We start from the raw sequence: 26806 nt of genomic DNA on the forward strand, positions 1-26806 counted from the left end.
AATAAAATGGGATTTTTATAAAAGAGGTTTCAGAGAAAAACAAGGGGATTTTACTGTCTACTTGTTCAGTAATGTTTATAAATCCAGTAGTGTGTGTTTTATTTCTTTGGGCTTTATAAATCTATAATTCAAACCAGGTTTTATTATTGCCTTAAAGGCAGCCACCCATGTAGGCACAGAGAGGTTCAGAAACACACAACTAATTATTGTGGTTTCCCCTGCTGAACTTGAAGAGTTTGGCGTTGAATCCCAGTCTCTTGGCTGCTGTAAGGTCTGTGCAACAACCTATTTCTTTGGCATGAGAGCTGGCATATTTGAAGTTCTAATTTAAATGGTCCTTTTAGGTATTATTTTGCAATGAAAAATTTTAAGGCTAATAAACTCTACTTCTGAGAATGTAAGCCTACCAATTGTATCTACTTTCTTTTTCCTTTTTGTCTTATCATTTTCTTTTTATTCTCTAAGCCATACTGACAGATTTAATAATTAGAAATATTTTACATGTAATGTTTTTCTGTTTATGCTTAAGGGTTAAAAAGTAAAGTTACTTAGTATGTAGATACTATCTACCTGGAAAATGCTCTTCTCAGTGCACACACAAGCACAATTCAGGAAAAAATGATGAGGTATTTAAGATATTAAACAATAAGCTATCACTACTTTTTTCATTTTAGAGTGGGTAATCTGTGGTTAAAAAACAAACAAAAAAAATCCTCTGAGACCCTTTGTAATATTAGTCAGATGGAAAGAACCCAGCAGCAAAATGCAGAATCAAAATCTAATCATGAAGTCTTTAAACAAGATAGATGAGGGAAGAGCCAGTTTATGGCCTCTGCTAGGTCATGTATGGGGTTACTGTTTAATTTTTAAAACAGTCAAACTTCATTTCTCCAGCACCCTCTGTTAGAGGGCATTGCTTACCTCTCTTACCTTTGTTTTTCTTGGTGGTCCACAGTGCCTCTATGGCCTGTTTCTCTCAACCAGCATCCCATGTAGTCAGTGTAGTCAGTCATACGTTTGCTCTTCCTCAAAATGCACCTCTCTTTTGTTCATTTCCTTAAAGCCTTAACAAGTAACTGATCAATCTGAAAACAAATTCCATTTTTATTGTGTAGCAAAACATAAAATTCATATACTATCATTCTATTTCAACCTATGTTGTCTTTTCTTAAAGGTCTGTTTAGACATAAAAATATCATAACCCAAAGAAATAAATCTAATAATGAGGCTTTCTTTTTTTGAGGTGGCCTCTCACTCTGTTGCCCAGGCTGGAATGCAGTGGTGTGATCTCCACTCCCCACAGCCTCCAATTCCCAGGTTCAAGCGAGTCTCCTGCCTCAGCCTCCCGAGTAGCTGGGATTACAAGTGTTCGCCACCCCGCTTGGCTAATTTTTGTATTTTTAGTAGAGACTGGATTTCACGATGTTGGCCAGGCTTGTCTCGAACTCCTGACCTCAGGTGATCTGCCTGCCTCAGCCTCCCAAAGTGCTGGGATTACAGGCATGAGCCAACGTGCCTGGCCCATAATGAGGCTTTTAAGCAGGCACAAGGTATTTTATTGGGGAAGATACTGTTGTCCAATATAGGTCAACACCTGCAAAATTGGTACTATAAGTAGGTAGCAGCCTATCCCAGTATCCTCTAAATAATCTAACAAAATTTTATATCCCTTTCACCTTAAATATGATCTAGGTAAAGGAGGAGGAGAATGAGAATCAGATGAAGTTTCTAATCCTTTGTATTTATTACTCTCTCACAAAAAAGAAAGTAGTATATTGCATATCAGTATTTGTGTATCAAACAAAGTGAATATTTTTACAAAACAAATAAGTAGAAGGTAGAAATATTTTATTATTGTTGTTTACCTTAATGTACACTTAGACAGTATGTGCCTGAGACTTTTTGAAAAGAGCAGGATATACCTACAGCTCTTCCACTATTTTTTAGCTGTGGCAGACCATATTCCCAAGGGAATCCTGCTGATGGGCCCCTGGAGAGAAGTGAGGCGGCCACTCGGACACCAAGTAGAACAGGTAATTCATTGTTTGGGATCCTGTTGCCCAAAATGGAAATTGCTTTATGTTTTTTTCCTGATCAAAAGTGACCTACATTTCTGATTTGGGGGGGGGGCGCTGGGGGACAGGGTCTCACAATGTTGTCCAGGTTGGTCTTAAACTCCTGGGCTCAAGTGATACTTTCACCTCAGCCACTCCTAGGATTACAGGCATGGGCCATTGTGCCCAGCCTGATTTTTAAAATTACAGATTGAAAAGGACAAGGGAGAAAACTAAAGTCATCTATAATCCTACTCTCTAGAGTTAACCATGGGTAAAGCTTGGGTGCAGAGCTTTCCAAAACGTTTTTCTACAGTTATACATGTGTATATTTTTAAAACACAAGAGGTGATTTTATATAATATATAGAACTATATAGCAATGTTATTTTATCTTGCTACTTCTGACATTGAAAGTGCTTAAGTGGTTCCCAAAACATAGCAAACACTCAATAAACCTCCTTCGGGCACCTTACTGAGCTATGAGAAACGGCATAGGAGCTCAGAGAACATAGACTTCAGACTCTGGGTGTTTGCTGATTGGTCTTTTAGTTAGCACAGTTCACTGCTGACTGAAATGGCGACTGTGAAGTGGGACAGATAAGAAGGAAGCCACAGGATTCTAAGAAATGGGATTGGATATGAAGGATTTCCCTTGCCCTTAAGCATATGCCATCACTCTGCTCTACAGAGCACTTTACTCCTGGGTGTGTCAACTCAATGTCTTCCACCTTGCATGCCCGTTCTACAGTAAGTGTTATAGTCAGTTACTCAGTGGTTTAATGTTTAGGGAGAGAAAAAGAGAAAAAAGAAACAAAGTCATAGGATTTGTTAAATGTATGAACTGTTGTTCTAAAAATATTATTGAGAAATTATTGAATGCCATGCAGATTACAGATTATAATTTCCATCTGTTTTACTTTGTTAACAGATGTGTGCTTTTCTCCACCCTATAATCATACAGGATTATATATTATTATATTACTATTCTTGGATTGTAAGCTCATGAAAGCAGTATTTCCCTAAACACTTATTTACCATATGCATCTTAGCAAAGTTTGCTTGAATGAGCCCCCTTTCCCCATTGTAGATCTCGTAATAAGTTGTTTTCTTTTAATTGTAGACGACACTGCTCAAGTTACCTCTGATTATGAAACCAATAACAACAGTGACGGCAGTGACATTGTACAGAATGAAGATGAGACAGAGTGCCTGAGAGAGCCTCTGAGGAAAGCATCAGCTTGCAGCACCTATGCTCCTGACACCATGATGTTTCTGGTAGTCCTATATCACTTAACTCACTCATTTACTTGAGAAATCAGCTTCTGTTACAGATATTGGCTTAGAAGTGAATCTTTGAGGCCTTGCACGGTGGCTTATGCCTGTAATCCCAACACTTTGGGAGGCCGGGGCGGGCAGATTATTGAGGTCAGGAGTTTGAGAATAGGCTGGCCAACATGGTTAAACCCCATTTCTACTAAAAATACAAAAACTTAGTCAGATGTGGTGGCAGGCACCTGTAATCCCAGCTACTCGGGAGCATGAGGCAGAAAAATCACTTGAGCCTGGGAGGTGGAGGTTGCAGTGAGCTGAGATCATGCCACTACACCCTATAGTGGGCAACAGAGTGAGACACCATCTCAAAAAACAAAAAAAAAGAAGAAAAGAAATGAATCTCTGAAACATATTTACAGATGTATTTCATCCAGGTTACACATGTATTATAACCCTTCCCATACATATCAATATATTTTTTCTCTTTTCAAGCATTATCAGTCTCTTAATGGTTCTATTATCTGGTGATTAATAGCTTATTTATAATTATACAATGATTGCAGATATTTATTAACCCAATTGAAAAGTAAATATAGGACAAAATACTTCATTCATTAAAACAACACTTTAGAAAGAAAGAAAGATGAAGGAAAGGGGGGAAAAAGATATTCATTGTCTTAGGGTATCTGCTGGTTTTTTCTGCCTCCTTGACTTAGAAAATGAACCAATATGTGTTTTTCTTGTTATATTAAGTCAGGCGTATATTGACACTAGCCACCTATTAAAATATCCCTGAATGATGACGCATTCTGTGTGTTTAAAGAGATCCATTTAAGGAGGATGAAAGCATACATTTGAGTGAGCTTCATTTTAGAAAGGTGGCAAATGGTAGAAAATTGTTGACTCTCAAGTGATCATCAGTGGCTGCTATTATCATTTTTCTTTTACTGTGTTTCCTGTTTTATTTCTAAGTCAGATAGATTGTCAGGTAAAATAATATATATGTTTCCTTATCCTCATTATCTTTTTCTTTTCTTCTTAATTTTTTTTTTGGCAAATGTACTCTTAAGAGTGTCCTCATTTGGGACCATGTTATAAAAAGCCTTTACATTTACCTAGTGCATGTTTCTCAGGAAACAGTAGATCACATGAAATAAATTAAAATCCCTGAAAAATGTGGCAGTTGTTATTCTATAGGATTAATGTCCATTTGGAAGCATTAATATAAATAATAATGAGAGTGATTAAGTCCTCCTACTCATGGATTTTTTTTTGAGAGTTTAAGGAAGGAGCCCTCATCTCAGAAAAATTTACATAATTATGTAGAGATATAAATTTACATGTAATTTCAGAATATTCTGATGTCTTTAAAACTTTAAGAACCTTGCAGTAGATCCAAAGCAATTATACTAACTTGTAGAAGAAACATCCATGTTTTTGCTGGAGTATATATGAACCAGTGATAGGCAAGCACTTAATAGTGCAAAATTCATATCTGAAACAGCGTTAGTTCCTTTCCTCCTTACTTTGGGGTCAATGTCTTATTCATCTTGACCTTTTTTTGGTAAAGATCACTCATTCACCTTGGAGTTTTAAGTCATTTATTTCCAATAGCCACAGTATTTATTGAATTTAGCAAAGCACAAATTTCCCTGTAGAAAAAGTACATGCTGTTTAAGTATTTTAATCTTAAACATTACAGGACAAACCAATTCTTGCTCCCGAACCTCTTGTCATGGATAACCTGGACTCAATTATGGAGCAGCTAAATGCTTGGAATTTTCCAATTTTTGATTTAGTGGAAAATATAGGAAGAAAATGTGGCCGTATTCTTAGTCAGGTAAGAAATGCATTCATTCATACTAATTTAAACATAGGAAAAACAATTCCTTGGTTACTTAAAGCTCTGTAAATTCTTGACACTTGTGGATAGGTGTTGTGTAGAGAAAGGAAGTTGTAAAACACAACATTCTGTAGATTTCTTGGTGGTGGGTTAACCAAAGAAACTAGAACCTCAAGTGAGTTGAATGTCATATTCTGCAATTAAAATACTATATATTTTTTAAGACAGAGTAGGAGGGGATAGAGTTATATACACAAGGGACAAATCATCTAGGATTCATAGAATTAAGCAAGAGAAAATCTGACACTAGCCCCTAAAAGAAGAAAACCGCCTGTTTAGAAATACTAAGTTATTGTCTGAAATAATTTTCAATGACATTTTTAAAACTTTGGAGTATTATGGAGCTTATAATATTAAACCTTATCAAAGATAAGATGTGCCAAAATGTGTTTCCTCCTGCTGCTTTGAGAAACACATCAAATAGAGTTCTCTGTATTTGAAAATCACAAACTCCTTTATTTATGACAAGAAATTAAGAATAATACTGTTGCTGCCTAACCAGCCTTTAAGCATTGTTTTCTTTAGGCTAAACTACTTTCAAGGCTTTTCACATAGGTAATTATTTGTTTTGCTGAAGAAGAAAGACAACATATAAAAATTAAGAATTTGAAAATATTTTGTTTTAAACCACAAAACAAAGTGATGGATTTGCTGTACTATGGAATACCTGTCAAAATACACACCCTTAATTAAACAAGGAGAATGGTGTGATAATACGTATCAGCTTATCTTCACGTTTTAGGTGTATTCTTATAAATTTGAATAAATATCAGAGCAGAGATAGTAAGGACCACCAAACCTGTGAATATAAGACTTAGGAAAGAATTCAGGACCCAACCCAGATTTATTGGCGCCACTAACACTTCTCAGCAAAACACTAGAAGAGAAATCACAGAAATGCTGATTGCTATGCAGTGCATCCGAGATGAGCTTTCTTTGGATCACTCAACATGTGTCTGAATGTGGAACTTTGGGGTGAGGATCCTGATCTGTGAAGACTGAAAGGAAAAGATAACAGCTGTTTCTTTTAGTGTTTAATTCTGCAAGCACATATGGCTGTCTAGTCTAGGGGTACACTAGGATTATTGATAGAATATGAGGCACAAAATTCTTACAAAGTCTGTTTAGTATTCAGTTATTGCCTCTGCTAGACTCTATTCTGTCCATGACCAAGTAGAGGAATATAATGGCAGCCCTTGCACTTTACTAGGAGTTGAGAGTCCTTTTCTTCTTCCTTTCCTTTATTCTCAGTGCTAAGCAATGTCTCTTATACTAGTTCACCTTAAGGACAGATTTAAGGTTAGCTGTTCTGTCCAATTCACCTTTGCCTCATACCTTAGGGAACCCCCTGGGAGATTGTGTTATCTTTTTCTGAAACTCATGATAAACTGCAACTTTGAGGGAGTGGTCTTTCCTGGAAATAAGCCTGTAATGGTACCACAAGATGTGGCAATTGGCCAGGAAGCATTCCCCTCCCCCCCGTCTCTTTATTTATTTATTTATTTATGTTTTTTTTACTAGGGAGTGTGTTCCCTGGTATGGAGAGACATAGCTCATTTTGTTTTATATTTGATGTATGTTTCACAGAGTCTCGAAAACTTAATCTTCACAGTGACTTTAGTGCAGGGTTTTTAAAATATTAGTTTACAGAAGAAGAAACTAAGGCTTAAAAAGAGAATATGCTACTCTTCTAAAGTCATATATTAAATATTCAACCCAGGATTCAAAAGTAGATTTATCCATATCAGAAGCCCAGGCTTTTTACATTCATTCAAAAGCTTCTCAGATTTTCATAAAACACCTTGAGTTATTGCGTCTTCACATTCTCCACATGAGAATTCGGACCTAGTAGAAAAGTGGTTATGATAGCAGTCAGTTTTACAGCACAAATGACAGTGTACACACTTTCATTGCAGGTATCAACCACTCTTTTAAAGTTCTGTGAGCTGGGAATAGGAGAAAAAACTGGACCAAAAATGCCACAAAATGTTTTCTAAGACTCATGGATACCAGTAGACATTAAAAAGATTAATTAACAATTAGATTCCTGCAAAGTTCAATAATGTATCTTTTGTTCCAATCATGTCCCAAAAATAGAGTAATATATTGATATATGATCCTTATTAGTTACCTCTTACTTTTCCAATTTGCTAGACATTAAATTTTGAAAAAATGCAGCTTCATATGACTTGCTAAGTAGAACTTTTGGGGATTGTTCCTTTTATTTGAGTTTACAAGAACAAAAATCATGAAATTTTGATTATGGAAAATATGTAAATATTTTTTGCCACAGTGAGACTTTAGGACAGCTGAAATGAATTAATGTGAACATTCCAAGAAATCACCTTTTGGCTGAGACTAAATGGAAAAAGTCTCATTTCAACAGACTTTTAAAGAGACACGTGCAATGGAAATGAGTTATCAGTTTCAATATACAGCCTGCCTTTTGATGATTATCATTTTTATTTTAACCAATTTAAAAGGACATCCTTCAGATTTTGAAAAGGCGTTTAGTCTTTTCAGTTGCCAGTGTTTACTTAGTTTCAGAATTGTTCTCTTTATGTCTGACATACAATTAGGGATGTTTCATAAGGCTTTGTCTTTTCTTTTACAGGTGTCTTACAGACTTTTTGAAGACATGGGCCTCTTTGAAGCTTTTAAAATTCCAATTAGGGAATTTATGAATTATTTTCATGCTTTGGAGATTGGATACAGGGATATTCCTTGTAAGTATATGTGATTTGTAAAATACTTTTAAAATATGTTGAATTTGCTGTGGGTAAATGAGATAGTGAATCATTAGCAGGTAGCACAGAATTACACAGGGTAAACACTCACTATGGAGACATTATATGATGATTAGGAAATATTGCCTGGCTCCTTTGCCTTTTAGCTGAATGAGACCTTATGTTTTACTTAACCTCTAGATGCCTCATTTCTTAGTTCATAAAATAAGAATTATAATACCGGCTTCATATGATTGTTAGGATCAAATAAGATTATATTTTTAAAGAGGTTATTGTAGTACCTAGCACACAGTAAATCCAACTTAAGTCTACTTTAATATGGCTATTTTTTGAAATAAATAAATATTAAATGTATTGCTCATTTAATAACTCATCCCTTTTATTGGGTGAATTCAACTTTTGTTGTGGCATCTGAAGAGTTAAGTTACTATATATGTTTTCTCAACATAAGATAAAGTGGGCTGGTGTTTAGAGGGTCAGGAGGATGATGTTCTGGTTAATAAAATAGAAAAGAGACATCTGGAAGTGGTTATGGAAAAAATGATGAGAAACGTTTTAAAAAATCAGGTATATGGGAAGACAAAAGGAGAACACACAATCAAGTGTTCAAGCTTTGAGTCTTGCAAGAATAAGTTTCACATTTACATTAACAAAAAATTGAAACACACAGAAGAAATTAAGTTTTCATTATGTAGCATTTCAGGTATCATCGATCCAAACACATAAGTAAAATGGTCCTACAATGCTACAAAATACATGGTTTGGGAGACAATGTCTAAAGGTCCAAACAAGGAAATTGTGGAGATATTAAAAAGTCATGTAGCACATCAAGGAAATAAATATGTGGAAAGAAAATTAATCAAACATAATATATTGATTGGAGCATGTCATGGAAACATGTTATTTAAATCATATTTAAGCTTTTAATTTTAAAGTTGATTTTATGCACTTCAGACTTAAGAACCCTGTAATCTTTTATGTAATTGTAAAGAGCTGAAGTTAAATTAAAAAAAAATAAATTAATACTGATAAAGCACAATTATTTCCAGAAAGGGGTATCACATTAACCTAGGGATTTATTATGAGCATGTTGTTTTCAAAATCCCATCCACATGCTACATTGGAATGAATATACACAGCTGATAGTGTATCATAGAAGAAGAGAAGGAAGAACTGAATTTACAAATGAGATTTTCTGAGGAATACAGGACCAAAATACAGGCAGAGTAAGACAGTTGGAGTAGAGGAAAGAGAGCTTAACAGTATCAGGGCCCCTGGGAACATCTGGCTGACAAATCCATGGAAGTTGGAAGAGAAATATGAAAAAAGGGGTAGTTGGAAAAGATCTCAAGATAAGCCTTGTGTTCTTAATAGTTTTCCCAGGGCCCACCCTAGTTGAATGCCAGTGATTGACCTAAGTGTTCATGATTTCTCAAAGGCTAAAGAGTTACATAAATAAGCTTTTGTAGAAAGGAAGCCACAAAGAACGCTAAAGAACAGCTAGTCACTAGACTGAATTTCCAAATTCATGTTATATTTTCAAATGTATTTTAATGATATAATTAGCCACAGCAAAGTTCCACTGAGTTCAAATTGATACTAACCTCCATGCACATAATAACTACCAACTTTTTCACAGGTAGTGTATCATTGAATCATAGTTGAAAGATTACAAGTATTTAAGTACAAAAATAAGTTTTCAGATTCTAAGATTTACTTTTATATTTTATTACATTTTTATATATTACAAGTAAATAGCTATTTTTTTTTCTCTGAAATTGTGGGTTCTTTATTCCAGGTGAAAATAATTTGTTATAATAAATTTTCTTGTTCTATTAGAAGTCCTAGATACTTTCCATAAAGGGAATTTATTTACATCTTTCCATAGGAAAGCTCTAGCTTCATTTGTGATCACTTTTAATGAATATTTCATATGTGCTGAGATTAATATGAATATTTATTAAAAGCTTCACTTAACATTAATTATAATTAGTACATATAAAAATTTGCTGTGTACCTACTTATTTTAATATTTACTTTGGATATATTTCTAATGATTCTATCTAAATGAATCCAGAGTTGAAATGAAGCCTAAAAGGAACTGAAGTTAAAATGGGGTTGGATTAACTTTAATATGATAATGTGTGCAAATATTAAAAACTAAATTTCTTATTATTGTTCTAAGTGTACCTCTAACAGTTTTCAAGAGAAGAGGGTATGTAGGAAAGCTTTTAAATGTGTAATTAGAATCCTGATAAAAATTGAAGAATCTAGATTTAAACAGAGAATAAAAGAAAGAAATTTTATGGTAGTAGCAATGGAAAGACAATAAATATAGGCAACTCAATAATGTAAATGTGATAAAAATATATCAAATATATCATAAGTTTCAATCAAACTTATGATAAATTAATGTATGGTCAGTACCCAATTGCATAGGGACATAAATAATGTTTGGTGTCATTCATAGTCCTTTTCAGTTGGGCATTTTGCTTAATAAAGAAAAATCCATTCATATTCATTTATTGATGCTGTTATTTTTTAGGGTAGTTTTTTTTTTTTTATTTTCAAAGAGTTTCAGCTCTAAAGTATAGTCTCCCTAACACCTCTCATCCTTATTTAAGTTTGAGAAATGGGGAGAATGCCTCAGAACTACCTGTGATCATGTCGCTATTTCATGACAGCAAGGAGAATAGTCCTGCTCAACCTGTATTTAGTCCAGTTTAATTAAGCTGTACATGATGTTCCCACTGATTCTAAAGCTGGAAACTGAAGTGACATGGTGCAAGCTACACGGGCAGAACTACCAGAGTATTAACTATTTTCCAAAAGAAAAAACATATTTAAAGTGTTACCTTTATTCTTTACTACTTCCCCTCACCCTATGGTGCATAGGAGTATAGACATAATTTTAAATCAAAACTATATAAATTTGGATCTTAAAATCTGTGAATTTACATACAACTCCAACCCTCCATACCAGCTCACTTCAACTCTGTGCTTGAGGGAAAAGGAGAAAGTTGAGAAAACAAGTGTATCAAGACGGAAGAGGGAGATGGGCGGACTCTGGGAAAGAGGTAGGGTGTACCATGTGCTAGTATATGCATGTGTGTCTATGTCATTAAAGAGGGCGATGGGGTTGACACGTGAGTGAGGGCATCATTGAGAAGACCAGGGGTTTGTCCAAAATGCAGAGATGAAGGAAGAGGTGTGATGATAATAAGGATAAAATAATGATAGCTCTGATAGCATTTCTTATCCTTCTCAGTTGCTTACCCTGGCCAGAACAAGAACAGGAATCTTTAAGCATTTTAATGTATCACATAGAAACCTGCCAGTAACTTACATTGACCTTGCTGGCTTCTTTCCTGGGTGTCTTTGTTCCTGGGTTGAGTTACCAGAGAGTTAATGGCAAGAACAGTGGAGATGCCAGCACTTGGCATAATACTAAATACATGCTAAGTGACTATTTGATTAATAAACATGTTATTGACTGCTAACAGGACAGATGGTTTTCTATTCTTCAATCTAAGTGATTGATGACAGTGTTACTCTCCTAGACATACAGACATATAACTAGATGTATATATTTAAGCAGCTAGATTTGGTTAGCAATTTTTTAATTTAGTACTTTTAAATCTATACTCTTAATTTAGTACTTTTATCTATACTCAAAAGCAAAAGGAACATTTTAAAATATATATATACTGGTTTTACCTAGCTTTTAAATCAAGATTGTACCATCCTCATTGCAGCTTTTCGTCTTATGTTTTCAGCACTAGATTATTTACTTAGGATTGCTTGCTTGTTGAAAGTTTGTAAAACAAAAACAAAAAATATTACCTATAAAATTTTCTGGGCCTAGGCCTTGGGGTGGGGTCAGAGCAGTGATGATTAGAGCTCAAAAGCTACAAGTTCACCTGGAATAGATGTTATCATTTCCTTACCCCAAACAGGCTCTGGAAACACTATGATACTGCCCCGCCATCCACCTCTGCAATGCTCTGCTCATGCACAGGTTTCTCTGACTTTCAATAATAATAGTAACTACTGGCATATAGTAATTTTCCCAGCTTGCAACAGGAGAAGGTAATTTAACTCAAAAGCTGGCTTCCAACTTATTTCCCAAAAGTGGAACCTTATTTCCAGACTGCCATTTTCCTGCCATACCAGGTCTCATTTCTGTCTTCTGCCTCCTGATAGGTGTAGAAGAGATTTTATTTTATTCTTACAAATCCAGCAGTGATTCTTGGAGAAAGCTGGTGATCTATACTAGTTTTAACTTGTTCTACAGTAACAGTTTATTTTACATGAGTAATATTTACACAAATTGCAAGCTCACTGTGTATCAGGCCCTTTAAAATAGATTTCCTTCTGTAATTGTCACAATTGTACTATAAAGTTGGCAGTATTATTTTCATATTTTTAAGATAAAGAAATGAGGCTTTTTACTCTATCTTATTTTTAAGATAAGGAAATGAATTTTAAGTAACTCAATCAAGTTTGCATGGATAATAAATACAGCAGAAGTGAAAACATGCCTGTCTCAAATCCAGAAAATTCTAGTATGATCAATTTCATAAATAGCCCAAGTACAGACATAAAATATAATTGTAATTGTGTTGCCTGTGAATTATTTGTAAATGGTAATGGTCTTATATCACTGGATATGGTCTATACTCAGGGATATAGATGCCAGTCTTAATAAAATTGCTCTTTGAAGTACCATACAATATTAGTATTCATATTTACAACAGACACAGGTATACAAGTTTTGCCATTTTCTCCTCAGGAAGCTAGGAGTTGAGTTTCTTTCTTTCTTTTTATTTTTTTAATTTACTATTATTATTATTTTGAGACAGAGTCTCACTCTGTCACCCAGGCTGGAGTGCAGTGGTGCAATCTCAGCTTACTGTAACCTCCACCTCCCGGGTTTACGTGATTCTCCTGCCTCAGCCTCCCAAGTAGCCGGTACTACAGGCACCTGCCACCACACCCAGCTAATTTTAGTATTTTTAGTAGAGACAGAGTTTCACCATGTTGGCCAGGCTGGTCTGGAACACCTGACTTCAAATGATCCACCCACTTTGGCGTCCCAAAGTGCTGGAATTATAGGCATGAACCACCCTGCCTGGCCGGAGTTGAGTTTCTTTAAGCTTTTCTGATGAAATCTTTTCAAACCTACATCCAGGCCTCTCCACTGAATTTCTAGGGTGTTTACCTAAGATTTAGCTACATATTATCACATAAAGACTGATTCGTAACAGCTGCCAGAAATTTAGCACCTACCTGGGTGCTATAATTGCTGCATTGACCATAGGTTTCTTCTTCCTTCCTTAACTAGGGTATAGGTGTTTCTTTCATATTCTTATTGTCATTCTTTTTCTCTCCTGTTTCTCCCTTCTTCTTGTGTTAAGTATTATGCAGAAATGTAATCTATTATACTAGAGAAGGAAACAGTATCATGGTTGGTTAGCAGAAATGTAATATGTAAAGTTAGTATATTTAGAATAAAGCGTACTAATCAGTGAAGTATTATGAGAGGTCTGATAAACAAACAAAAGACTTGGAAGAACTGCACAGAAAAAGACGGCAAGGGCACCCTGGGCACGTGGTTATGGTTTGAAGGAAGTTGAACTGCACATGTAGAGTATGACCCCCTTCCCATGATGATGGCAATATGATTAGTAAATCTGGTTTTCTCATACGTTTTAACTCTTCTAAATGGCATAGCTTTCAACATTATATACAAAGAGGTTTTTCTTTTTCTTTTTAGGTATTTCTTAGAACTATATTCTCTAATTAGAATTTCTAGATCAGAGAATATACTTGCGGCTTTGCATTTTGCTTGTGGATATAATCTACATATAAAAGATATTTTATTGCAGTGCTTTAAGATTGATACAGAAAAATGGTATTATGTTCTATTCTCAGATTATATTTGAGTACCATTTATCGGAGATGGAATATTATGTCTGATCTAGTTGAAGTGTACCATAGCTATTACTTTTATTCTGGTTCTCTGCAGTTTTATGCAGGAGCATGAAAATAATTACAAAAGTAAACATTACAGTTGTTTCACACAGTGAGTTTCCTATATACATAGTTTGTGGTCGACTATTGATGCAGATGTTTATACTTCAGGTATTTGCATGCATAACAAATGTTACAAGTAGGTTTTTTTTTTCTTGTTACTATGGATATTATAGAGTTATAGAAGAGTAATCAAAGAATATTTGTCCTAGAAAGTTTGGCTTTCATGGAAATAGTAAAATGTTAGGACTAAACTGTTTGTCCAGTAGATGGCACTCTTAGTTCTTGGACCCCAGAGTTCGTAAATTGATGACTTGTGTTCACTGATTACAGATCATAACAGAATCCATGCCACTGATGTTTTACATGCTGTTTGGTATCTTACTACACAACCTATTCCAGGCCTCTCAACTGTGATTAATGATCATGGTTCAACCAGTGATTCAGGTATGTACGAAGTGTATCTGTACTCCCTTGTGAGAGATGGGAACAAGGGTGTTTTTTCAAAAAAAAAGTAAGTGAAGACAAATGATGTCAGTTTAATACTTTTAAAAAAGATTTCTGTGACTCTCATTTTCTCTTCTCAGATTCTGACAGTGGATTTACACATGGACATATGGGATATGTATTCTCAAAAACATATAATGTGACAGATGATAAATACGGATGTCTGTCTGGGAATATCCCTGCCTTAGAGTTGATGGCACTGTATGTGGCTGCAGCCATGCATGATTATGATCACCCAGGAAGGACTAATGCTTTCCTGGTTGCAACTAGTGCTCCTCAGGTAAATCTTTAGATTTTGGTTAGGAGGAATAATTTAAAGATTTCTCAAGAAAGTGAAGTGTGATTTATAATAGGCATCAAGTTAATATAAGCCAAACTATTTATAGCCTTACCTGAAAATTCTCAGAGACCATGCTAAAACCATGAATTTTTCATTCTGAAAAGAAACCATGGATTCTTCCAAGATACTAATGGCAGGTATACAACTTCATTATCCATGGAAATCATTTCTCAGTTGTCTTCTTAGGAAGAAAATCTATTTGAATTCATGTTAATGGACCCCTTCAACAAACAAAAGGCAACCTATACAAAAGCCCCTTTCTGAAAAGATTAGATAACCCAGTATTTCTTGGACTTCTAAGAATGTAAGGCTTCTTTGTATATAAAGATCATTCCTTTGAAATATATTCATTATAACAATTATGATTCTTGTGACATATCTACAGGATGGTAGAATTTTAACATCAATTCGTTTCATTGGAGGAAATTTTTTTTTGCCTAAACATAGATTCTAAAAGCAGTGAATAAATTTAAATTTCATCTTGGTGTATAATTAAATCTAAGTAAAAAATTCATCACTAAGTATCTCGACATGCCCATTTATACAATCAAATATAGCCCCTTATTTACTTAATTGGCTGAACCCAAGTTACTAAACATTCTGAGATCCTCTGTTCTTCTACAAGATCTAGAGGCCAATTTCATTCTATATTACTTTTCTGTTTTCTTCATTGCCTCTTCTGTCCCACTGGTATCCCTTTCCACAGCTGATCTTATGGTCTGTTCTATAGTTTTCCTTGGATCTATATACAATAAAAATTATCTGATAATTTTTTCTTGATTATCTACCTTTTTTCCACTTGTCTTTCATACACCAGAATTATTTTTTTTAAAGATAGGCAAAAATCCACTGGCCAGGATAATTTGCCATTCAGATTTTTCTACATGTCCACATTTTTATATACCTCAATATTAATATTCAGTGCTTAGTGTTTTCTTTTTGTCCTTAGGTCTTTTATTTTCTCCATAGGCTCTCTTGCAAATTAATGTTTAGGCATTTTGTAGGCAGTTTCTTTTTTAAAAAAACATTCTCTAATAAAACTTCTCTCTGCATTATTAGAGAATTTCAAACAAGTAAATGTCATTTTTTATCTTCAAATACTAGATAAAATGTGATATTTCCTATGGAGTGGAGTGGGAATGTTTTGAATCATGGGCACTTTGGGGATTCTATTTATTTTTAATAGCTATATGTGTTTAAGAGGAGGTAATGCTTATGCCAGATACAGAACGTAACCTAGTTACCTCTTGAGGTATTGGTATAATTATATTTACATATATATGTAAATGTAAGTTTTTTGTCTTCCTTCCTCCTTTTCTATGTGTATATCTTTTTGATATTTAAATTCCTGTACCCTACAAAGAAATCTAAAGAAGAAAACTTTTTAAAGTATCTATTAAGATAGGCTAGTGCCCCCTCACAAGAGTTTCCGCTAAAGTTTCAAGGAAAGGAATTTATCTTATAAAAAAGGGAAATTTAATCAAGAAAAATAATAGAGTCATTATATAGTAATTGATTCTTGATAAGCAGGAGTCACATGATTACATTTCTTCTTTGTACGAATAAAAAGCAATTTCAGAAGCATTGCATATTCTCATCATTTTTGTGATTATTTTCTTAAAAAGTTGAACTCTTAACTCTCTTATTTGCCTAGGCGGTGCTATATAACGATCGTTCAGTTTTGGAGAATCATCACGCAGCTGCTGCATGGAATCTTTTCATGTCTCGGCCAGAGTATAACTTCTTAGTTAACCTTGACCATGTGGAATTTAAGCATTTCCGTTTCCTTGTCATTGAAGCAATTTTGGCCACTGACCTGAAGAAACACTTTGACTTTGTAGCCAAATTTAATAGCAAGGTAAGTAGAGTTGTACCAGTCTTCATTTTATAGATGCATTGAAAGATATCATGGAAGCAAACTGTTGAACAAAACATGTTACTATCAACTCTCATATGTCAAATGTGAAAATGGAATGCAATAAAATGTTTAACCAGAAGCGCACATATACATATTGATCTGATTCTAGATGCCCAAGAAGTTAAGATCCTGTCTTTATAGATTATGTTTTGTGCTACAGAGGAATAACACATTCTGTCATTGTGGTTTTGATTTCATTTTTTCTCATCTCTATGGCATATTTATATAAATTATCTGGCAGCAGTAAAGATCAAAAGTTGAAGCAAAATTTTATATGTCAAAAGTGAATGCCCAAATATTAAGTTATAAAAATTTTTATGATTTGTAACTGTATTATTTTAATAGCAATCGATAATAATGCCCAGTGCAATGGCTCAGGCCTATAATCCCAACCCTTTGGGAGGCTGAGGTAAGTGGAACACTTGAGGCCAGAAGTTCAAGACCAATCTGGCTAAGATGGCAAGCCTCATCTCTACTAAAAATACAAAAATTAGCCAGGTGTGGTGGCACACACCTGTAGTCCCACCTACTTGGGGAGCTGAGGCAGGAAGATTGTTTGAACTCAGGAGATGCAAGTTGCAGTGAGCCAAGACTGCACCATGGCCCTCCAGCCTGAGAGACAAAGTGAGACTCTATCTCGAAAAAATAAAAAACAAAAGTAATTGATTATATATGCCAATTTTAAAAAGCATTTGTTGCTAATATGATAATTAATGATTTTTAAAATTTTTATTTTTGTAGGTACATAGTGTTTCTATTTATGGGTTACATTAATAAATTCATGTAATGCATAATAGTCATAACAGAGTTAGTGTGGTATCTGTCACCTCAAACATTTATTCATTGTGTTATAAACAATACATTTATGTTCTTTTAGTTATTTTAAAATGTATGATTAAATTATTTTTGTCTATACTCACCCTGTCACCCATAATTATTACTTTATCCATAATTGATTATTTTACTTTTCTGATGAACTATTGTTACCATTAATTTACATAGGCCAGTAACATTAAAAAATAGCTAGAAGTTCCCAATTATTTGGTATTATGATCCCTATATAATATGAAGACAATAAATGTTCTTTTGTTTTCTCTTCTGTTCCACTTTTGTTTTTATTGAAGCAAAACATATTTTAACTTTGTCTCAACTAGGTTAATGATGATGTTGGAATAGACTGGACCAATGAAAATGATCGTCTACTGGTTTGTCAAATGTGTATAAAGTTGGCTGATATCAATGGTCCAGCTAAATGTAAAGAACTTCATCTTCAATGGACAGATGGTATTGTCAATGAATTTTATGAACAGGTAACTGACAACTGTTTCATATATCTCAGTCTATACTTACAGGTTGCTCATGAATTGCTCAAAGCCTCTAATGGCTGTGAAAGTGTGATCCCTCTATTTTATATTCACACTTTGATCAGAAAATGCATTGTCAATTTTGATCAGGAGATAAAAAGTGATGTGTAAAAATTTGACTAAAATATAATCTAACCCTCTATGATAAAGTTATTTGCAAGCATTTGGGGGGAAGAAAATATTGAGAGAGCTGTCAGACGTTAGGAAGATCCTTGAAATACTGTTCTTTTATAGATTTATTTATTATCACAGAGGTAGTTTAAATGTATATGGTGTAGTTTATATGTATATGGTAGTTTAAATGTATATGCATATCACATTAAGTTGACTTACCTTCCTAAAAAATTTATTTATTATCATGGAAGGTAGTTTAAATATATATGGAATAGTTTATATGTATATGGTAGTTCAAATATATATGCATATCAGATTAAGTTTACTTTTGTAAGAAAAATTAATAACAATAGTATATGAAAAAGCTAAAAAGAAATAGGCATTTCATTTGACATGATAATGTGAGAGTTAGCAGACTACTAAAAAAGCTACCACAATTACACAAGCCAGGAGTGATCCTCCTGACATTACCCTACACCAGTCAGATTGCACCTGAACCTTCCTGTCTGGTACCATGAACCACTGTTTGTAAAAAGAATGTGGAGGTGAAGAAGCATGCATAAAGGACAAAAATAAGTGGCAGAAAAGCACATGAAGAAAATGAAGATATTTTCTCTGGGGGAAATATAACTGTCTTCTGATATTTAAAGGAGTGACATACTAATTTAGAAATAGGTTAATCATAACATTGCTGTGGAGATTAAAGAAGATAAATTATATAACATACTTAGCACAGGATCTGATTCATAAAAAGAAGTTAGATCCCTCTCTACTGCCCTAAAAAAAAGGTGTGACTATAACCAGTCTATAGAAGTTATTGGGAAGTAGAGTTCAGGTCAATGTCAGAAAAAAACTTAGTCCAAAAATAGAAAGGCTGAGACATCTTATTAATCGTAATAAATTGTCTGTCACTGGACATATTTAAACAGAGATTAGAATGAAATTTTATAATTATTATAAGTAGGATTCATATGCAGAATGAAAGGTTTGTGCTTTTAAAAAATAATGTATTGCCTTTCTTAAGAAAGGGATTTATTAATAATCATTCCTGAAATATGGAAATGCAGAAAAATGTAAAGTAAAGGGAAAGTTCACGTATTGTAATACCACTTCTTAGGCATAATTGTTGCTCATATTTTGGGATATTTCCTTTATTAATTTTGCTAGGTAACCTCTGGCTAAAAATCTCCTTTTTTTCCCCCTCAGAAAGATTTGAAGCACTTCCAAATAAAACATTTATACAGTAATATTATTAAATGTTTAGATAAATAAGAATATCAGAAACCACACAATCACAGAAGATATATTAATAATTCAAACAAAATCTGGGATAAGGTAACCCCTTGAATTGAGCAATAAATTCTTTTCAGCTTTCTGGCAGCCAAGGCAAAAAATGAATATAGGCTACATTTATATATTTTTAATAATTATTCTCACCATTGCTTTTTTTTTTTTTTTTTTTTTTTTTTTTTTGATGGAGTCTCACTCTGTCACCCAGCTGGAGTGCAGTGACACAGTCTTGGCTCACTGTAACCTCCACCTCCTGGGTTCAAGCAATTCTCCTGCCTCAGCCTTCAGAGTAGCTGGGACTATAGGTGTCTGCCACTATGCCCAGCTAATTTTTTGTATTTTTAGTAGAGATGGGGTTTCACCATATTGGCCAGTCAGGTCTTGAACTCCTGACCTCATAACTTGCCCACCTCTGCCTCCCAAAGTGCTGGGGTTACAGGCATGAGCCACCGTGCCTGGCCTCACCATTACATTTTAATGCATTTATATTCTCATATAAAAGACACTGACTTGTGTGATAAAAATATTATCTACTGATACATTAGACTTTAGACTTTCTGTATTTCTCCTTGATAAAAAGCAAAAACCTCAAGATCACAAAAGTATTAATTAGCAGCAAAGTCTTTCTATAGGAATCCTAGCGATTGAGGTAGGATCCTTTAGCTGTCAAGTAAAGTCATGTGTGCGTTAATGTCTGGGGTTTTGCTTATTTACAAATTTCAGATGCCAAGTGAATGTTGACTTGACTTGTATTGTATTTCTAGGGTGATGAAGAGGCCAGCCTTGGGTTACCCATAAGCCCCTTCATGGATCGTTCTGCTCCTCAGCTGGCCAATCTTCAGGAATCCTTCATCTCTCACATTGTGGGGCCTCTGTGCAACTCCTATGATTCAGCAGGACTAATGCCAGGAAAATGGGTGGAAGACAGCGATGAGTCAGGAGATACTGATGACCCAGAAGAAGAGGAGGAAGAAGCAACAGCACCACATGAAGAGGAAACCTGTGAAAATAATGAATCTCCAAGTAAGTTCTAAAATCTAGTTCTAATGTGTTTTCCCTGGATTACTTTTTTACTTTAGATGAATTTTATGCTTCTTATGAAATATAGTACTTCAAGTCTATATATCATTTGCCAAGTTTGATTATGGATAGCTCCCTTCCCCAGTATCACAATACTAGAAATTCCAGACTATGGAACCTATAATAATAATATATATCATACAAAGATATCTTCTCCACCATGAAGTTAAGAAAAAAGGAGTTGAAGTATATTCTTCAGGATATCTGAGTGATTTAAAAGTGAAAGGAATTTCAGTTTCTATAAACACCAGTCATAGGTTTTTACTGGCTTGGTTAGGGGAACTCCATGTGAATAGGAAGTAGTATTCATTTGTTCATTCAACAGACATTGATTGAGAACCTGCTCCGTGCCAGGCATCATTCTAGGTACTAGAGATAGAGCTGTGGGGGAAAAAAAAAGACAAAAAAAAAAAAAATCCTTGCCCTTATAGAAGTATATTCTAGTGGGATCAGTAGACACTAAGCAAAACAAAACAAGTCAGTATGTCTATAATATGTTAGATAGAGTAATATTTACTGTAGTGATAAATACTGATAAATATGAGAGTAAAAATAAAAAGAGGGAGATGTAAAATATTATAGAGATAGGTTAAAATTTTAGGTAAGATAACCAGGGATAGGAAAGATGTAAACAAGGGAAAATTTTTTAAAAATGGAAAGAAAAGACCTGCAAGAAGTAAGGGGATGCTCCCTGAGGCTATATGTGGGAAGAGGATTCCAAGGAGGGGAGAAAGCAACCTGTGCAAAGGTCCTAAGGTGTGCATTGGGTAGGGTGTTCAGGGAGCAGCAGGAGAACTGAGATAGCTGGAGCAGCAAGACAGAGGCAGCGGGGAGCCAAGGTGTCCAAGGAAGAGAATACAGTCATGGGTCCTTAGTTTCTGTTTCTGGTTGGGCCAATAAAGCCCCTTCTTCATCCCTCTTTTCTGCTTATCACTAGAGACAGAAACTAAAAACCATAGCTTCAGATGCTAAAAGCCTAAAATAAAACACAGCGAAACAACAGCAACAACAAATAAGTCAGTCAGCCTGTACAAGCTTGGAAGGTAGGACTCTTTAGGTCACGGTAAGGGTTTTGGCTTTTACTCTGAGTAAGATGGGAAGTTGTCACTGGTCTTGAACAGAAGAGTCAGTACACTCAACTTACATTTTAACTCGACTGCTTCAGCTGCTCTATTGAGAATATGCTGTGATTGGGAAGGGAGCAAGAGTAGGCATAGGGGGAGCAGTCAGGAGACTTGAAATTATCCAAGTGAGAGATGACTGTGACTTTGGACCAGGGCGGTAGCAACAGTGACAGTGAGAACCTATCACATCTGGTAATTGGCTGGAGTGCATCATGTGGCCAATCTAACCTATTTAGCTTAACCGACTATAAAATCATTTTTCTTTAAGCCTCTAAATCTACTCTCCTGTTTATTCTGTCACAAAACAAATAGTGACTAATAGCATAATTAGTAAAAATCCATGACCCGTCCAATGACATTGCACAAATACTATTCCTGTGTTCCTAAGAACATAGTATGTGATTTCTGTCTACCTTTACAGATAAAGTACAATCTTAATATTCCCAAAGCCCTTACCAAAAATACGACCAATGAAAGACATTCTGATCATTTTTTGCCTATTTTTATAACAGTCAGGAAAATGTACAACTTGGTTCATTCCAACTATCTTGTAAGGAGATTAACCTTGTACTGATCCATTTTGCCCTGATATAAGTACCCCGTTGTAGGCACACAGAAGCAAACATAAAGAAGTCATTATCAATTATGAACTGATGAGGTAGATTTTTGCAAATTGAGCTTCAGGTCAGATCTAGCCAATCTGTTAATTTTTTTACAGAATAGGGGAAATAAATGTTGTTTTTCTTCAATATTCTACTGTCAAAGTAATTATATTTTATTTATCTGATTCAAGTCAAAAGGCTTCCATTAGAAAGTCTGTATTGATCTTGGGATTCAGAGCCAGAAGCCAAGACTTGGAATTCATGAGTTATTTATTCATTTTTTTCATTTAATAAACAAGTATTAGTTTTCTCTTTCTATTTGTTTTCATTTCAAAGAGCCAGGTAGTTTACTGTCTTACTAAGAATGAGACAGTTTTTCCACTGAATGAAGGTATTGTCGGCTTAGCCTCTGGAAAAGCTTTGTTCCCAGGGCCCTGACTTACTGCTGTTTGAACTCACACACATGGAAAATATAGACATGCAGATTCAGGCATTGGGAATTGAAGGACCCAGGCCGGGAGATTTAACAGGCTCAGCTTGTCAACCTAACCTTTAGCAGCAAATTTTATAGCCACATATTCCATTTCTTTCTGTTCTATAGTGTTGAGTTGTCATACCTTCTCATTTTTATCAAGTTCACTAAAGGAGGAATGAGAGTTTTTTGGATTGTTCGCTAATACCTTCCAAAAGTTAACTGACCACATTATATTAAAATTGAAAAATATCCCATTCACAATGATTTGATACTGTAGCTTTGGAAATCTTATCTTTAAAGTATTTCTTTACAGCCAAGAAAATGATAAATATGGAGCAGCATTAGTATTTTCTAAATATTGGTCACATAGAGTAATGGAATTTTAGAAATGAAGGGGGAATCGATCCTTAACAGTTTAGCAGCCTTCCTTTACATAAGATTAGACTAAGGCTCAGAAATTTAAATAACATCCCAAGGTTGTAGAACCAGAAAGGAAAGCCAGGTTTCTTAATTTTTAACTTCAATGCTTTTAGCTTTCAGTAATTTTAATTTCAGAGTTCATATTGGCTGAGATGGTTACCTTGACTTCGCCTAATACTTAGGTTCCAGAAAAAAATAAATAAGCACAGATAACTTCTGTAGTTTGTAAAACTTGGAGATGTCCCAGGAAACACAGAATAAAATGTTTCAATATGGTATCCTAGGAGAAGAAGGTTTTTACCCCACCTCATAATTAAATCTGAAAGATTCCTACAGCGAACTAAGAGGTTTCTAATGAAGTACTAAGCTGCATTTAGAATTTGAGCAATGAAAGGCTCTTTGTTCTGCTTTCAAAAGGTTCCAGTATTGAACAATTTGGCTCTCAATACAGGCATGTTTCAGACCACCTGCAGACTCTAATCTACGCAAATTTATTTGGTACAAACTTTCTTCTACGTCACCTTCTTATTCAGTATAATTCCAGAGAGGTTTATTGCTAACATTTAACAGTATTAATAAGGGAACAGCTGCTCTCATGGGGACTGTCCTAAAAGGAACAAAGAGGAAAATTGAGCTTTTGTTAGCTGCTTCCCTGTGAATGTACTGCCATCAATGTGTAACTTTAAGTAATCACCTTGAACTGAAGAGTGTTTGCTACAACTGTGATTCAAACCTGTCCTTCAGCCAGGGTTCTTTGTAACTCTTGATTCAAAGGATTTGATTAAAAAGTATATTAATAGTAAAAAAAATTCTCAATAGAATTTGATTTGTACTTTAACAAAAACAAACTAGAAAGAGACAAGTTGAGGTAGAAGAGTAATTTTTAAGTTGCTTTTAAAAAATCTGATGTAATAATATATTTTATTGACTTTCATAGAAAGAATTCAAATTTATTTTAATTTCAATTATATCTATTGCCTTGTCAGGAAGCTTTCAAATAAGGAATTGATGTAAGGGGTCATGACCTGTGCTCCATACACTTTTGCCTATGTCCTGTTCTTCAAACTTTGCTTGGAATACTTCTGGCCCCTTTTCACCCAGTGTATTTAATTCTCATTACTTAGATCCAGCCCAGGCACCAGGACTTTAAAAAAAAAATTCCACCTAATTTTCTACAGTTTGAGTCTTTAGTGTTGCCATGGATTGACGTATCAAAGAGATTGCACCAGACATTTGTTAAAAATGGCAATGACGGCTTTATTGAAGACTATTGTAATAGAGGAGACAGATGATAGAACTCTGTTGAAGCAAAAGGCAGGAGGGGAGTTAAATGCTGCTGTGAGCTAGTGAAAAAGGGCTGGAGGACATTATGGGGGCGTTGGCTAGTGTGATTAAGCCACCTGTTAATTGGTACGTACTAAAGCTGGGCTCCTTCCTTCCCACAGAGACTAAGAGATAGGCCTGCCTGCTGGCCTACCTTTCTTCTTTCCTTCCATCCCTTCTTCCTTCATTTAAATCTTTTTTTTAATTTTAAAATTAAAATTTTATTTTGTGAGACTGTAAAGCTAGTTAGAGGCTGGGAGAAGATTTACCTATATTCCAGATGGGCAGAGAAAGAATTTGCTGTTACAGGTTTTCTAAAGTAAATGCTCTCACAAGAGGGAGGTCAGAGTCCTACAGTCTAGAAGTCTAAAACTGAGTCAAACTGAGAGGAATGGCAAGCCCATCTTGGTCACAAGAATATGTCTGTCATAAAACATAGCAAATGTATTTCAGTTTTTATCTTCTTGGCACTCTCTCTTAGAGAGAGAGTATAAGCTCTTTTAAGGCAAGCTCTGAGCCTAATTGATCTTTGTTTCCGAAGCATCCTGGAAAGTATTTGCCAGTTAGAGTCCATCTCTTGAAGAAATGATGAATAACCATAAATATATATATATATTTTTTTGCTTTTGACTCTGCCTGTGTTCATTTCCCTCAGCACTCATTCAATTTAATAATTGTTGTTCTGTGTCTATATGGTTCAAAATTAATTCAAGATAATTTAATATCCTTTTTCTTCTCTATATTTTAAAAATTTATTGTTTTGTAAAGTGTAAGAAATTTCTGTAGCATATTGTAATAAAACTGTTAAATGAATGACTAGCACTTCCACAAAGATGTTGGTAGATGTCCTCAAAGTTCCTTTGTCACCTACCATATCAATTGGCTTTGTTTTATTGTTTCCTTATTGTGCTAATCAAGTTTTTCTTTTTTTTTCTTCTATTTACTGTAAGTCATATCTACTTCATTAAGTAGACCCAAATATCCCTTTTGATCTTCCTGCTAACTTGCACTTAAAAAAAAATGTTTATTTACTTTTGTAGAGACAGTAGTCTCACTTTATTTCTGTAGAGACAGGGCCTCACTGTTTCTCAGACTGGTTTTGAACCCCTGACCTCAAGTGATTTTCCTGCTTCAGCCTCCCAAGTAGCTAGGATTACAGGCTGCATGAGACACCACAGTCAGCTTGAACTGTTAACTCTTTAACGCACTCTCAATTAGAATCTCCTGTAGACCACTTTTTCATATTAGTTTTATTTTTACCACTTATCAGTACTTCATTATTTACCTGAAACTGTGGAACAAAAACTAGAGAGAAAATTACTCATTTAGTAAATGTTTACCATATATTTTACTAAAGTCTAGAACTTCACAGATATTATATATACACAAAAGAAGACAGAAAAGCCTCTATACCAGGTGATATGGTTTGGCTGTGTCCCCACTCAACTCTCATTTTGAATTGTAGTTCCCATAATCCCCATGTGTCGTTGGAGGGACCTGGTGGGAAGTAACTGAATCATAGGGGCAGTTACCCCCATGGTGCTGTTCTCATGATAGTGAGTGAGTTCTCACAAGATCTGATGGCTTTATAAGGGGCTTTTTTCCCCTTTCCTTGGCACCTCTCTCTTTGTGCCACCATGTGAAGAAGGATGTGTTTGATTCCCCTTCCACCATGATTATAAGTTTCATGAGGCCTCCATAGTCCTGTGAGTCAATTTAATCTCTTTTCTTTATAAATTATCCAGTCTGAGGATTTCTTTATAGCAGGGTGGGAATAATGAACTAATATAGTAAGATGGTACCAGAATTGGGATGCTGCTGTAAAGATACCCAAGAATATGGAAGCAACTTTGGAACAGAGTAACAGGCAGAGGTTGGAATAGTTTGGAGGGCAGAAGACGACAGGAAAATGAGGGAAATTTTCGAACTTCCTAGAGATTGGAGGGTGATATGGTTTGGCTATGTCTCCACCCAAATCTAATTTTGAATTCCCATGTGTTGTGGAGGGCTCCAGTGGGAGGTAATTATATCATAGTGGCAAGTGTTTTCCACACTGTTCTCATATTAGTGAATAAGCCTTACAAGATTCGATGGTTTTAAAAAGAGGAGTTTCCCTGCAGCCATCCATATAAGATGTGACTTGCTTCTCTTTGCCTTCCCCCATGATTGTGAGGCTTCCCCAGCAACATGGAACTGTGAGTTCTCCATTAAGCCTCTTTCCTTTATAAAGTGCCCAGT

The 26806-nt window shown here is 34.9% G+C and overlaps 1 protein-coding gene across 2 annotated transcripts in view; it reads left to right on the forward strand.

Annotated features, from left to right (window-relative positions):
- The window catches only part of PDE3A (phosphodiesterase 3A), a 316106-nt gene that overhangs the window by 271578 nt on the left and 17722 nt on the right, over window positions 1-26806 (forward strand). For both annotated transcript variants that reach the window (XM_017528921.2, XM_037738537.1), the window contains exons 7-15: window positions 1948-2033; window positions 3177-3331; window positions 5031-5168; window positions 7846-7957; window positions 14345-14458; window positions 14599-14798; window positions 16513-16716; window positions 17931-18086; window positions 20309-20567. In XM_017528921.2, the coding sequence (XP_017384410.1) occupies window positions 1948-2033; window positions 3177-3331; window positions 5031-5168; window positions 7846-7957; window positions 14345-14458; window positions 14599-14798; window positions 16513-16716; window positions 17931-18086; window positions 20309-20567 (1424 nt within the window). The remainder of the gene's footprint in view (window positions 1-1947; window positions 2034-3176; window positions 3332-5030; window positions 5169-7845; window positions 7958-14344; window positions 14459-14598; window positions 14799-16512; window positions 16717-17930; window positions 18087-20308; window positions 20568-26806) is intronic.

Source organism: Cebus imitator, unplaced genomic scaffold, assembly GCF_001604975.1.
Source record: "Cebus imitator isolate Cc_AM_T3 unplaced genomic scaffold, Cebus_imitator-1.0 Scaffold2, whole genome shotgun sequence".
Classification (NCBI taxonomy): domain Eukaryota; kingdom Metazoa; phylum Chordata; class Mammalia; order Primates; family Cebidae; genus Cebus; species Cebus imitator.